The sequence below is a fragment of the Salarias fasciatus genome, chromosome 20 (genome assembly GCF_902148845.1).
Source record: "Salarias fasciatus chromosome 20, fSalaFa1.1, whole genome shotgun sequence".
Lineage (NCBI taxonomy): Eukaryota > Metazoa > Chordata > Actinopteri > Blenniiformes > Blenniidae > Salarias > Salarias fasciatus.
Window position 1 is genome coordinate 6,088,950 of NC_043764.1, and position 13,459 is coordinate 6,102,408.

General features: G+C 42.1%; 2 protein-coding genes across 7 annotated transcripts in view; one reads left to right on the plus strand and one right to left on the minus strand.

Moving 5' to 3' along the window:
* Window positions 1-56: 56 nt before the first annotated feature.
* emc1 (ER membrane protein complex subunit 1) lies at window positions 57-11,119 on the minus strand. Of its 2 annotated transcripts, XM_030118463.1 has the most exons (23): window positions 10,971-11,119; window positions 9,587-9,714; window positions 9,439-9,504; window positions 9,245-9,338; window positions 9,039-9,167; window positions 8,714-8,840; window positions 8,408-8,557; window positions 8,143-8,310; window positions 7,737-7,808; window positions 7,407-7,505; window positions 7,216-7,312; window positions 6,203-6,319; window positions 5,824-5,832; window positions 5,394-5,593; window positions 5,040-5,189; window positions 4,786-4,947; window positions 4,163-4,282; window positions 3,906-4,043; window positions 2,311-2,484; window positions 2,002-2,212; window positions 1,407-1,491; window positions 1,188-1,317; window positions 57-1,025 (listed from the first exon to the last, which is right to left on the minus strand). In XM_030118463.1, the coding sequence occupies exons 1-23, from the start codon at window positions 11,060-11,062 to the stop codon at window positions 846-848; spliced, it is 2,898 nt and encodes a 965-aa protein (XP_029974323.1). In that variant the 5' UTR covers window positions 11,063-11,119; the 3' UTR covers window positions 57-845. The 2 variants fall into 2 exon arrangements, with proteins under 2 accessions (XP_029974323.1, XP_029974324.1); XM_030118464.1 differs by lacking the exon at window positions 5,824-5,832.
* A 274-nt stretch (window positions 11,120-11,393) lies between these two features.
* Window positions 11,394-13,459, plus strand: part of ubr4 (ubiquitin protein ligase E3 component n-recognin 4) — a 42,152-nt gene continuing 40,086 nt past the window's right edge. For 4 of the 5 annotated variants that reach the window (XM_030118431.1, XM_030118433.1, XM_030118434.1 and 1 more), the window contains exon 1: window positions 11,394-11,519. In XM_030118431.1, coding sequence (XP_029974291.1) covers window positions 11,395-11,519 — 125 coding nt within the window. In that variant the 5' untranslated portion in view covers window position 11,394. The remainder of the gene's footprint in view (window positions 11,520-13,459) is intronic. The other variant, XM_030118432.1, reaches the window with a different exon arrangement.

A 13,459-nucleotide genomic window follows, 5' to 3' on the forward strand; every position in this document is an offset into this window, starting at 1 on the left:
GCTCCATCACGTTCATATGAACGTCGGCAAAAGAGTGAAACACACAAAAAAAAAACATTGAAAGTAGATTTGTGGAAGAAGTTTTAATGGAGCATCAAGAGTAGCCGACGGCGGGTGAGAACTGCTCACAGACATGAGCCACAGGATCACAGATGGAATATTGAATGAAATGACGTTTTCCTTGGTCAAGCGTGTGACGGTACCTTTGGTGGGAGAGTTTTCAGGAAAGCTCAAACAGCCACTTCTCGTCCATGCTACATTAACACTTCCACACTTCCTGTTCACAGTTGGTCTTCCAGTGAGCCGCGTGGCGTCTGAGGCCCGCGGTGATTCAGCAGACAACAAAAACAAACCATTTAACAGCAGTATTGTACCAAATTTATCCCGTCTTGTCCCCATTACAACAGTCTAATGACACAGAAATGTCAGAAAAAAGTCATCTTAAAAAAAAAAAAAAAAACTAACATGGTTTCAGAGCCGTACTTTCACGTGCAGGAAAACTCCACAATTCATTAAATTCAAGTTCATCTGACTCGATCGTAATTAGTGGCGTGTTAAACATTTAATCAAAATGACTCGGCGCAAAAGAACAAATATTCTATCATTAAATCATTTCCTGTTTTTTGCAAAATAAGTTAAAAAATAAAACACGTAAAACCTTTCGCGAACGCCTCTTTTCCACCCCCTCCCCCGCCATCCCCTCACCCCTGCAGTTCCTTGTGGGCCTTGTTGAACTTTGACCTGTGTTTTTCTCCAGGCGTGGCCTCAGCGGTGTCCTCTCCTCGGGCTGAGGGCCTCGGTGCAGCCGCGGGGGGGCTGCCAGATGAGGATTTGGACGCTCGGCTCTACCGCCAGGCCCGGTTGAGCAGTTTGACTTCCGCCAGGCGTTTGCTGATCATGGTGGCAAAGAAGAGCGCGAAGAGGACGCTGCTGATCAGCATGTAGTCGTAGTCGTCCTTCAGCACGTCGAACTGCTTTGACGGATACACGCGCGTCTGGTAGATGTCGAGACCGTACGCCACGACCTGCAGAGGACAGAAAATACGCCAGAGGTTAAAAAAAACTGCAACATGATGACAATTATTCACTTGAATTCAGGTCGAATCTTGTTAAACTAGCAGAAATGTGCTGAAATAAGATGAGCCTGCAAACACGTCGCTCATTTCACTTGGAGCTGTCGGACTCACCAGGCAGGTGGACTCCAGTCCAGAGGGCGCGGTGTAAATACCCCTCGCTCGTGACACCGTCTGATTGTAGTTGATGAACCACTCCGTGCGGATAATCAGCTCCGGGGCGTACGGGATCAGGTTCTCCTCACTGGAATTCAAGTTGCTAGGTCAGACGGATAGACTGACGCACACAAAGATTAGATGAATGTTCACGGGAAGTCAGAGTGGAGGACTTACCGGCTCTGCTCAGACACGATTTCAGGCCGGCGCGGGTCAAGGAACATCTTCGGTAGCGATAAAATGCCTCCACTGGGCAAACCGACTGCGACAAAGACAATCACAACCTGTCAGCAGCGGCAACTCAACCAAACAAGGTCGAACAGAGAGTGTAATTCTTCTGGATTAATGTCCTACAATGTATTTTTCAATTTTTGCTTTGCAACAAAGGTTGCAAACCATGCCAGTGATGTGTTCAATGCTACCTGTTTTATGGGAATAACTGTGTTACCATTTTTCATATTTAATGAAACTGAAAAGAAAAGCATCAGATGAACTTGTGCACCGACTGGGAGCAGAATATACTTTTCTAAAGAAACAGGCCAAAAAGAAAAAAAACACTTCTTATGTCTGTATACGAGAAACTCAAAGCAGGAGTGTTGTGGTTTACAGCTATAAACAACCTCGCTGTGTGGCACGACTGCTTTTTACTGTCTTCTGTGAATGTCATCAACTCATTGTTTACTTTAAGGAAGCAGGAAGAAAGGAGGAAGTCACCAAATATGGTTACCGATTAAAGGTTAAAACAACAACTGGACGTCTGAGTGGTTCTTACTGAGCAAATGGCGGCTGGTGATGCCCTTCTCGGTCAGGGTGGCCTCCATGGTGGAAATGGCGGAGGGGAAAATGTAGGACTGCTGGAGTACTTGGGGAGCGTACGGCCGATCCAGCGAGCTGAACACGGTGCTGTTGTAGAGCTCCATGCCTTCGTACAGCTCGATCACGGAGAACTCGTTCCTGCGAGACTTGGTGCTCCAGTACTCGTACTGAGGACAGCGGGAGACGCGGCGACACTCAGCTCTGCTCCCATCTCACCGAGTTTCATCAGAATAACAGGAAATCGGTGTGACTAAACCGCGCTCACCACCACCCAGTTTTCCGAGTGCACGACGTGCACGGGTCCTCTGGCTTTCCTCTGGACGGCCTCGTGGATGATGCGACCCGTGACGCCGTCGATCAGGAGGATCCCGATGAAGCTGCGCTCCTGATGCAGATCTGTGCTCTCACTCACCACAGCCAGGAGGTTGGGATTCAGGTACTGCGGGAAAAAACCCCACAAAAAACAAGACTAAAGTTCAATTCAGGTTCAAACTACGTAAACATTCTTATCTTTGCAACCTAAGTTACTGTCACAGTGCCAAATCAAAACAGCAGAGGCGTCCAATGTCTTTTCATTAATGCTAACATACAGACAAATATACAAAGGGCCGGGCTACGCAGTAGTAAATATGCCCTACTTGTCTGATACAGCTTGTAGTGTCAATGATTGCAGTCAAATGATGCTGAATAAGTTCTGGTGCCTCAGTATAAATATATCACAGGCAGGGGCTGGCCTGTGGGCCAATTCAGCTTTATTTCTGAAGTGCCAATGCCACAGCTTGGAAACAGCAGAAACAATGAATCTAAGTATGTAAGTCTGTCATTCGCAAAACTTCCCCAAATGTAGTTAAGTTTAACTTGGTCTGTATTTTTTGACAGTTTCATTTATTAGCTACTTTATTCTGAGAAGTTCTGATTCAACAGCATCACCTCTCTGGGATGAACTCTGGGTTTTGTGGCCACGGCTGGATTCTCATGTGACCTTCTGATTCAGAGTGTGACGCTGCCGCAACCCAACCACCCAACCACGAGGGCCACAACTTCAATAGCTCGTAAAATGAAAAGTACATCCATTTGATGATATGAGGAAAATATTTTTTAACCCTGATTATCTGAATGTATTCCCATTTTTGGTAAAAAAAAAAAAAAAAAAAAAAAGATCTGCTTCCAATCAGATGACATTCTAAATAGAAAGCACATATTTTAGATGTACATAAACAGACATCAGTGGGATATATACAACACCTCAGCTGCAATATGAAGACAAGCAAATGTACCACCTCTCTACCATGATGGAATAAGCCTGACATGAATTTAGATTTTTTTTTTTTTTTAATTAATCGAGTAACTTAATAACATAGTGATCTACTTTAGTGTATTTAAAGATGAAAAATAAATTCTCAGCTTCCCTCATCTTCGAGATCATGGATGAAACTGTGATGGAAATAACTGCAGCGTCCTCAGTCTGACCAGCTGCTGAATAGGAAGCCGTAAACGTACCGGTCCCACAGGGATCGATTACAGAGTTATCTCAGCTACCGTTTTCTGGCCCGGCTGCTGAACTAATGTGTGGAGGAGGAGCACGACAAGAAAAATATTACAAGCACTGAGACTCAAAGACTTCTAGCTGAAAAACGGCAGATTTTTAGTCATAGAAAGCGGTTGGGAGGAGATGTGACTCACATGGGAAACAGTAACAAGACGCACAGAATTACTAGGAAAGGTGACTTAGCAGGCTGCAGCAGGCGGGGAGGGAGGGCGACTCCCGTCTGTCTGCAGAGGGCAAAATGAGCCCAAACACACCAAATCGGGATATGGTTGAAACTCTCACCACCCTTGACCCACAGTCTGCTGCTGTACCTTGTAGAGGACGCTCCGGTCTCCCATCACTCTGCCCTGGGAGTGCACGTGCTCATTGGGTCTCTTCCCTTTGACAGAGACGATCCTCTGTACCTCAGGCGGCAGGACGACCTCCCAGATCTGCTCAGTCGACAAATCCTGACAAAACAAAAGTAATCAAAGTTCTTTTTTTTTTCTACCCACTCAGTCTTAAGGATGCTGAATGATTTCTCCAGGTTTAGAAGTGGCAGCTGCTGGGAAACTGAAATTTCACTTGCCGTTCTCAGTCTGTACCCAGAGAGCCTTCCCTGACTGGAGTCAATCAGGTAAAAGAATATGGATGAAGCCAGCTCCTGCAGCTGCTGCAGGACGTTCTTCGTAGAAGGAAATGCAGACACCTACAAGAAAAAAAAAGAAAAACCCATCAGGAAACCAGATCCAAACTTCATAAACTTTTTGAGTAGCTAGTGACTAATATTGATTTTTCTAAAATAATCATAAGAAGTCTCTATTTGGCTGCTTTGGGGTTCAAACCTGGGTGTGTCCAACAACAATAGGGATAAAGAACAATTGACAACATATAATAACCTTTAAATACTCTTGTACACTTCATTATATGTCAAAGTTGGAGCAGAAATTGCAGTGTATATGAAATATATGCCATTGAAAGAGTGTTGCTTTCTCTCAAAGTCCCGAAAGGAATTATTTTACAAAGTTTGAACAAAATGGATTCAGTGTGTCAAACCGATGCAGCCTGATTTTTCTTAGTTTGAATGTGAAAGCATCCTTAAATACTGATTTCTTAGAAATGGTAACGTAAGAAAGAGCAGTTGCATAGTGCAATTAAAAACTGTTGCTGGAAATGGCTAAATATGCATTTTCTCATTTCATTGCTACAAACCTTATACTGGTCATCAATGAGCAGCAACACTTTGGCGTAATCCTGATCCATGAGAGGCAGCATGAGGGACTGAAGGATGGGCTGAGGGAGGACTGGTGGCGTGACATGGCTCTTCTTTCCAAAGATGGGGTTAAAGACATGTAGAGTGGCCAGACCGGTGTCCTGAAGGAACAAAAACAAAGCAAATGTATAAAACACATGACAAACACGAATAACGTTCGCATAATACAGTCTGAATCTTTGTCACCACATACCTTGTCCTTGATGAGCAGCGTGCACTGCGGAGGGTGAGGGAAATGTGCCGTTGTCCGCTGAACCATCAGCTTGAAAGCAGCGTTGGATGGGACGTTGTCCAGGTAGTGCCTCCATAAAATGCTCCCGGTCTTACTGTCAATTCCAAAAAGCTTCACAGGAAAAACACAAAGGAGAGGTCAGACGGAGTGTTCACTCCGGTTAAATTTCACTCAGATGCAGTTTAATCGTGGCAGTGCAGCTCAGCTCGTCGCTTCTGGAACTGCATCCACCCATCCGGACGTCCGTGTGAACGTCCACACAGTGAGGCGAGGGTCTGAACCATTTCACAGACCAAACAACATGCGAGTGCGCACCTTCCCAGACGCCGTCACCATGACCATCATCTTCTGGAGGTTAAACTCGTCTCGAGACAGGTTCTCAATGGTTACGTCGTTCTTAATTTGACTGCGGGGCTTGCGTGCGTCGTAGAAAAGCTTCCACAGGTGACTGATCCAGGCCTGCAGCAGGATGAGCTGCGAGGAGAGCCTCTTCAGGACCATCGACATCAGCCCATCTGGACGAATGACAGCAGGACATCGAGTGGAAAGATTCACGTACTGTCATTGTCTTAAGAAAAAAAGCATTGCGACGTTCACAAAGAAAAACTAGTTTATCTCTTGATTATGATCTAAAGAGAACTAAAAGCGGCGAGAGAATTTAGTGGATGCTACAAAGAACTTCAGTCGACATCCTATGGACTCTATCCTGAAGGTATTTTTAATAAGAGCAGAGAAATGTTTTTACCTTGAATGGCTGAATCCGTGCGCAGCAATGAAAACAGGACAAAAGCATCATGAAGTGAAGCTAACAGAAACCCAGAGAGCTCAGATCTTAAGCTACAGGTTGGCCGTTTGGTCTCTAGTCCAATGAAAACAGCTTCAGTCGGTGGCTGAAAGTGCTGGACTGCAGAAGGATTATTTAACTATTTCAAAACCTTTTATTATTCAACTAGAAGAGTACAGATGGCCAAATACAACAATACTGAAAGTGTGTGTGTGTGTGTGTAGCTACACTTTTTTCCCCCATCTTGGTTTTATCACCACAGAGGAGAATTTTCAGATTACTGAGACCAAAACCCAAAAACAAAAGATAAAACTAAGCGGTATCTTGGCTTGACATTTACCGGCTTTTTTGCCAAACTCTCCCTCCAGCTCAGCCTGCGTTCCCGTGAGCGGCAGATCCACCATTTCCATCGTCACCACATCTGACAGGGCCTCCTCTCTCGTCCACACCGTACGCCCTGGAAAGAAGCGCTCATTATTCTCCTGTAATCATTCATTCCACTTCCCACACCCTGTGACAGCACACACTTTAGGTCGACGCTTCCCATTAAATTGCACTGTAATTTCTCCATTTGTTGAAATGAGAGGAAAGCAGAGTGTGGTTGAGCGCCACACAGTGGTCACATGTTGGCAGTGCTCTCAGTGTTTACGACGTGGTTTGAAGTGAAATACTACCGTGAGGTAACACTTGGTTTACCGCTCTCGTTGCTCTTTGGATGGCCCTGATCGCAAACAGTAGACACAAAGCGGAATGCACTCGTTACTTTTATAGATAATGTTAAGCTTCTCATGCATATTTCCTGCAAGTCGGTACGTGGAGTTATCTGCATTGCTGGAATTTTACAAGTCAGTCCATTCTGAAATGACTGGAGCTGTGGTGCATCATGAAAACACATTCTGTTAACTGTGATAATTTCATTATACTTAGATAAAATTTAACATGTTCAGATGTTAGCGCCACCAAGTGGGAGTAAAGGATGGTGGTGCATCCATCCAGGATGGAGGGAGCGGAGACGAGTATCAGAGCTGATGTGTGACAAAATGATCACAGCAGCAGTGGTCAGGTTCAGACGATCTGAACAAGCTCTCAGGAAAGGTGTGAGGCTCTTTGGAAGAAGAGTGTTGGAGATGGAGCTGCCACGCAAGAAAAGGAGAAGAACTTATAGTCCAATGGATGTAATGAAAGAGGACATGGTTGGTGTTGGAGAGACGGAGGCAAGGGATAGAAGAGATGCTTGACAGCGGCCAAAAGAAAAAAAGAAATAGACAAAATAGAAGAATCATCATCAGACTGCAGATACAGGAAAATAACATTCCAGGTGGCTGAAAGGCAGCTTCCTTTAGTCATTTCTACCTGGCTGCTGGATGAACGTCAGTGTGTGGTCCTCCGTCTGCACCATCGCTCTGTAGCCAACAGAGTCGTCTTTCTTCAAGAATGCCTGAATTGAGAGCTGGAGGACAGAATAAAAACGAATTAATTGACAAACATCTCTGACATTCCTCGAAATGAATCAATCTCTTCATCCAGGCATCCATACAACTCACCTTCTCTGGTTTGCCACCATTGGGATCAATGGGGAAAATCAGCGTTGTGTCGAGGAGTCTGCGTCCAGTTTCAGCATTGAATAGGTTGATACTGCAAGCCTTTGAGATGGACACAGGTAGGATTTAAAAAAAAAACAAAAAAACGTTTCGCTTTATTGTGCTTCAAAAAAAATAAAAACATGACAAACATAACACGTTTGGACTGTTCAACTGTGGGACTGTTGTCATTTCAAAAGCAAAAAGATCGCAAAGCCTGCTCTAAACTAGCTGCAACTGTACAAGGATGTCACAGACTGTGAAATATGAAAGCACCATTTGATATTAACTCACTGTTTTGTTCTTTGGTGACATGACAGCAGCAACAGTCTTCTCTCCAGTGGTTGCAAACGACACCAAATCAGCCTATGAATTTAGAAAAATATGAACAATGATTTCCTTCCAAACCACTTCTTGAAGATCATTTAAAATTTCACAGCAACAAAATAGAATGCAAACCTTTAGAGATTAAATGAAAAACAAAAATTATATATTTTCAACTGTAGACTTGCAGCTTATGAGCAGTCTGGATGGTTTTAATATTTTTTTATTTATATAATTGACAATAAAATTTGGGAAACAAAACCAACTTCTGCAATAACAGAATAACATTTATAGATTGAAGTCATTTCTAAAAATGCGTTCTGCGTTGAAACGATCTTTATCATACATGAAATCAGTGTACGATATGATTACGTACAGGATTGAAGTCCCTCAGGTTAACTATCTGACCATCTTTGAGCTGAAGAAGCAGAAAGCGATCAGGCCCAAGCTGCAGGAGGAACTCTGACAGTGGCCGATGGGCTGGGTTGGGCTGGTGTGACACGACGACGGGATGAAAGCCTTCAACTACTTCAAGCCCAAGGGACTGGGAGAAAAAAAATATCACAGTTGAAGTTGGAACGAGATCAATTTAGAATTATCATACACATGGATCATGTAATACGTTATGTTTAAGCCTTTACCTGAAGAGGGACCTGTGTCATTTCTAGCTGCTGATGCAAATCTAACATGTACAAAGACATAGTTGTAGCGTCCGCACATGTCAATATCCCCCGGCCGACCACAGCGCAGCGAGCCTGAATATTGGACAGCCACGGAGCTTCAATGGAGGTCTGCAAACAACATGAACAAAACCCAATGCTGGATTTACTATATATGGTAGATGGATCAGTATTTTCTTCATACATTTCAAGTATATCAAAATCTCTATTTAATGCACATCACAAAGCTTTACTACATTTTCTGTTGTCATTACAGATCAACGTTACCTGCTTGATTATCTCTCCATCCTCCAAACTGTACTCGACAACAGCAATGTGGGAATGAGGAACAATGCCTAAAACGTAAACTTCACCATTTCCTCCAGAATATACGACCTGGTAATCCACGGTTTCACTGTGGAGATACAAAAGAGATAAGAATGAATACTTTATGATGTGATCTCCTGTGCACAGTTTGCTCACATCTTTACTCTCATGGAAATAAAAGGTTTGGCAAAATAATTCAAGAGGCAAAATGTTTGATTTGGGGATGTTGATTTGTTCAACATTTAACAACATTCAGCTAAAAAAAAGACAAAATCTGATAACTAACCTCTCAGGTAGATTCTCTATCCACTTTTGATGGCCAATTGACAGGTAATGAAGAGAGATGACCGTTTTCTTCAAAACAGCCACATGTTTCACTGTGTCTTGTTGTCCAACAAAACATGCAGCCTGGAAACTAAGTGCAAAGAGAAAACAGTTAGGAAAGGAATAAAAGGATAGGAAAAAACAGCTGAGATCCAAGTCAGTAATCACCTGCCAGAGTCAAGCACAACTTCCCAGTTCAGAGCACCAATGTTGATATCCCAGGACCGCAGCAAGCGCCCATTACCAACCACTAGCACTGCATCTAGGAGCGAAATACCATTAAAGGGATTATCAGAGAAAAACTAATACTGCACAATGAACTGAAATGCAAAAAAAAAAAAAAAAAAAAAAGTAAAAAATACCTTGTCCATACTGCAGAAGTGCATCAATGTTTCCCTCTGGTCCAGTCCTGTCCACATGTCGCCAGACTGTAAGACATTTTCTGTTGTAATAACAGACTGTGCCAGATGTACGTGTCTTTTTTTGAAAAACAAAATAAAAAATACTCACAGAGTTCTCCAGTCCTGGTATTAAGGGCAGCAAACACATTCTTCTCCGTGGCCACAATCACCCTTTTGGATGACTGTGTATGTGTGTCAAAATGAGAAAAGCGCACTTTGCCCACATACTGTTGCCTCCTGTCAGACCCAACAATGAAAGGTCAAACCACAGCTTGTATCACTGCAAGGAATATTTATTTATACAGCACCATTCAGACACATGGTAATTCACAGTGCTTTACAAAGAAACACATTAGAGTAAGGTTATTAAGAATCTTAATCTTAAGTGATTAAAAACATTAATATAGAGCTGCACAATACAACGTTTGAGCATTGCCATCACAAATTCCAGGTGTGAAATAGCCACTTCTCAGGTCCCAGCAATGTTGGAAACAAATGAACTCAACATTTCCAGCAAACACTCTGCATGCAGTGATCCACCAATCACAGTCTTCAGTTACTGATACTGTTACTGATACCAACATGAAAAAATGAGCAATGAACAGGTTCACAGTCAACAAGATGGCCATAATTTAAATGTGTTATTCAGGTCACATGTTGAAAGTCACTGCATTTTTTTAAAATCGCAATATATGACAGGGTTGTGTGTCTGTGCAGCCCCTACATTAATCAGAGATTCAGAACAACATAAAAATAAAAATTGAGCAAAGCTAATTAAGCAAAAGCTTTACTGAGACAAAGGTAATAAAACAGGTAAAATCTATTGCTCAAATTAAAGCCAGAGCAAATAATAGTGTTTCAAAGCCTGATTTAAAAGAAGTGAGTGTGTCAGCAGCAGCACTCAGGTAATCACAAAGTTTGTTCCTCAGGTGAGGAGGGTAGGGACTAAAAGCTACTTCTGCTTCAGAAACAATCACCAAACCTCTTCCTGAGGACCTCCGTGGTCTGTAGGCTTTATAACCCACAAATAAATCCGAGATATTTTGAGGTAGATTATAATTCATAGCTTCATAGATCACAAATAAGATTTTGAAGTGAATCATTTGACACACACTGCAAAATTAAACAACAATTGAATGGCAAGCAGCTCAAAAGTCATTGCAGAACATATGAATGGGCAATGCTCTAAGTTTGAGGGACACTGATTAGATGACAACCAACAAACTCACAAATCCAGTTCAAATCACATCAATTCAATGTGGTGGCAAGGTACATAGCCCTCTGAGTGACGACTTTTAAACCGTGAACACGAAATGTTGGCGTAAAAGAGGTCATCATTTATACATTTTTTGACTATTCTGTCCCACAAAGTCAAACCCAAAACACATCGAGGCAGCTAGCTGCAGTGACAGGTGTTAGCATTAGCATTTCCACATTAATACATGACGGCTGGGGACACACATATATAAAATCTGTGGGTGGGTCTGACTCACCAGTCGAATTTTCCTACTTGATCCTCAAACACAGCCTCCACGATGCTGCATAATAAAACTAATTCAATCCAGAGGAAAATGAGCTTAGCCATCGCCGCTGCAGCTCTTCTCCACAAGGAGGAAACCGGAAATTCGCTCGCATTTCTTGGTCATGTTAATGAGAGGTGCTGCACCCTACAGGCAAAATGCCTGAAATTCACATCATTGTGATTTAAAAAAAAAAAAAAAAAAAGAATGAATGAATTTTGAGAGTGTTTACCTATTTGGAATAAATTTCCCGTTTGTTATTCAAATAAATTATATCGAATAATTTTGAGCGTGCTTTGTCAGGAACGCCTTCCTGATGGTTGTCGGGCCGTGAGCGCCCCCTGTGATTTACTCCGCTTCTTCTTCCTCCAGCTGGTTTTTTCTATGGGATTTCAAGATGGCGTCGAGCGGAGGAGATGGGGAACACGAATGGACAGCGGCGGTGCGGCCGCTTTTATCAGCTTCCTACACTGCATTTGAAACGAAAGAGCTACCTCAGCTTATCGGCTCTATAATCAACAGGTAACCGAGGTTTCAAATTGTTTAATTTCGGCCCGTGTCCGTCTCCGGTTTAGCTGGCTAACTTTACCCACTCGGCTAGCGTTAGCTGCGGGCTACTTAAGCTTAACTTGCACTGACGTTAGCTGTCATGCTAACTCCTGCTAACTTACTCTAAATGCTATCGGGCTTTTATTGACTGCTAACTTTTAAAGAATCTTGAACAAAACTCCACTTTTAGCTGATGTGGGTTGGCTTTCATAGTGTCGTTATTGCTGCGCAGACACCACGAGACGTCGCAACGTAACGTTTAGGAAATTTGCTTCATCATTAGCTAGCTAACACAAACATTAGCCAGCCTGCAAACCAATGGGCCTTCCGTTCGTACAAGCTAACGTTATGTTCAAACGACCCTTCCAAGTAATATCTGACTACGTCAGCTACGTTTAACAAACGTGACCTGGTATTTATGCTGAACTTCTCATACGCACTCTGAAATTAACTTGACAACAGACGCGTTACACGTTAAAGTGCTGATAATGGTGGTAATGCTAAAAGTAGGCGGGGACCTTGTTTTTTTTTGTAACTCATTTCTGATCAGGTGATGATGCGGTGAGATTAATATCGTGTGAGTGAGAAAGTAATATAGTGGTTTTTGTTTCTGACAATCTAAATGCACATGTGTTATTAAACGTCTAAGAATCTAAAGTAGTAAGAGACAGATTATTGAAGGGAACTCCACGCAGGTGTAACCACTCGCGGTGTCGTGCAGCTTGTTAAATTGACTGTTTTTTGATGTTTGATTACATTAACAGTGACTGTCGTTTTTACCTAGTCATATGGTACATAACACCTTCCCTAAGTCTTCACTTGATACCTCCGCTGGAAGGTGACAAAAGATGATTCCTTCCAGTCCTGAAATGAAAAACTTCCTGTTATATTCATAGGTTTCATTTTTTTAACTCTGCACAAGTAAGCCTTAAGTTTCATTTTCATATTTTTTGCATTCCTCAGTTTGCAGTTGGAATATAGAGCCAGTATTTCTTTGCACTTCAAAAGAACAAGATCAATGATCATATTGATCGCTGTTTTGATTTTAAAATTTGATCTCCCTGGTATCCTGGCTAAAATAATTGCAATTAGTGTAATGGGGATAGTAATCAGAATATGTTTACAATTTTAAAAAAATTACAAAAACATACTGGAATGACTTTGTAGAACATTTTGTGGGACAGTAATTATTTGAAGTGGACATAACAATTCTTTTAAAATCATGTATTATCCTTTAACAAAAAGGACCAAGTAGCATCTGATGTTTTTTAAAAAAATATGTCTATATATATTTTTTGACTTCCTGAAATTAGAATCAGATAAAAATAAGTATTAGCATAAAATAACCCAAACAATCCTTTATAAACAGGATTGTACTTTTACAGGTGAGGGCAGCAGCTTTCTGAAGTCACTCATATGAAGATAGTGGCGATAACAGAAATTTGCCGTCTTTAAGTATTCTAATGTTTTCAATGCAATGGACGATATAATATGTTTTTGCCACCCCTATTAATGTAATTTTGGGGGTACTTGGAAAAAATAAAAAGCACATCAAACCCTAACATCTCCATGCTGCACGATAATTCAGTGCCTCAGTGTCAGAAGGTTGCTGGTTCCAATCTGCTAGATGACGGGCCTTCCTGTGTTTAATTTGCATGCTCTGATTGTGCGTACATGGGTTTTCTTGAAGCTGTCAGACTTCTTCACACAGTCCAAGTAACTGATTGAGTGGTTAATTGACCCCAGGTGTGGATGTTGTGATCTTTTCTTGCTTTGAGTGGAAATATCTTGGGGGCAACTCTACCTTTCACACAGCAAGCAAGCATCATCTCAAATGAATTTCAGTTCCAGTGTGCTTTTTCTAAATAAATAGGGTACAGAAGATGGATAAATTGAGGTATTTTGTGAAGACA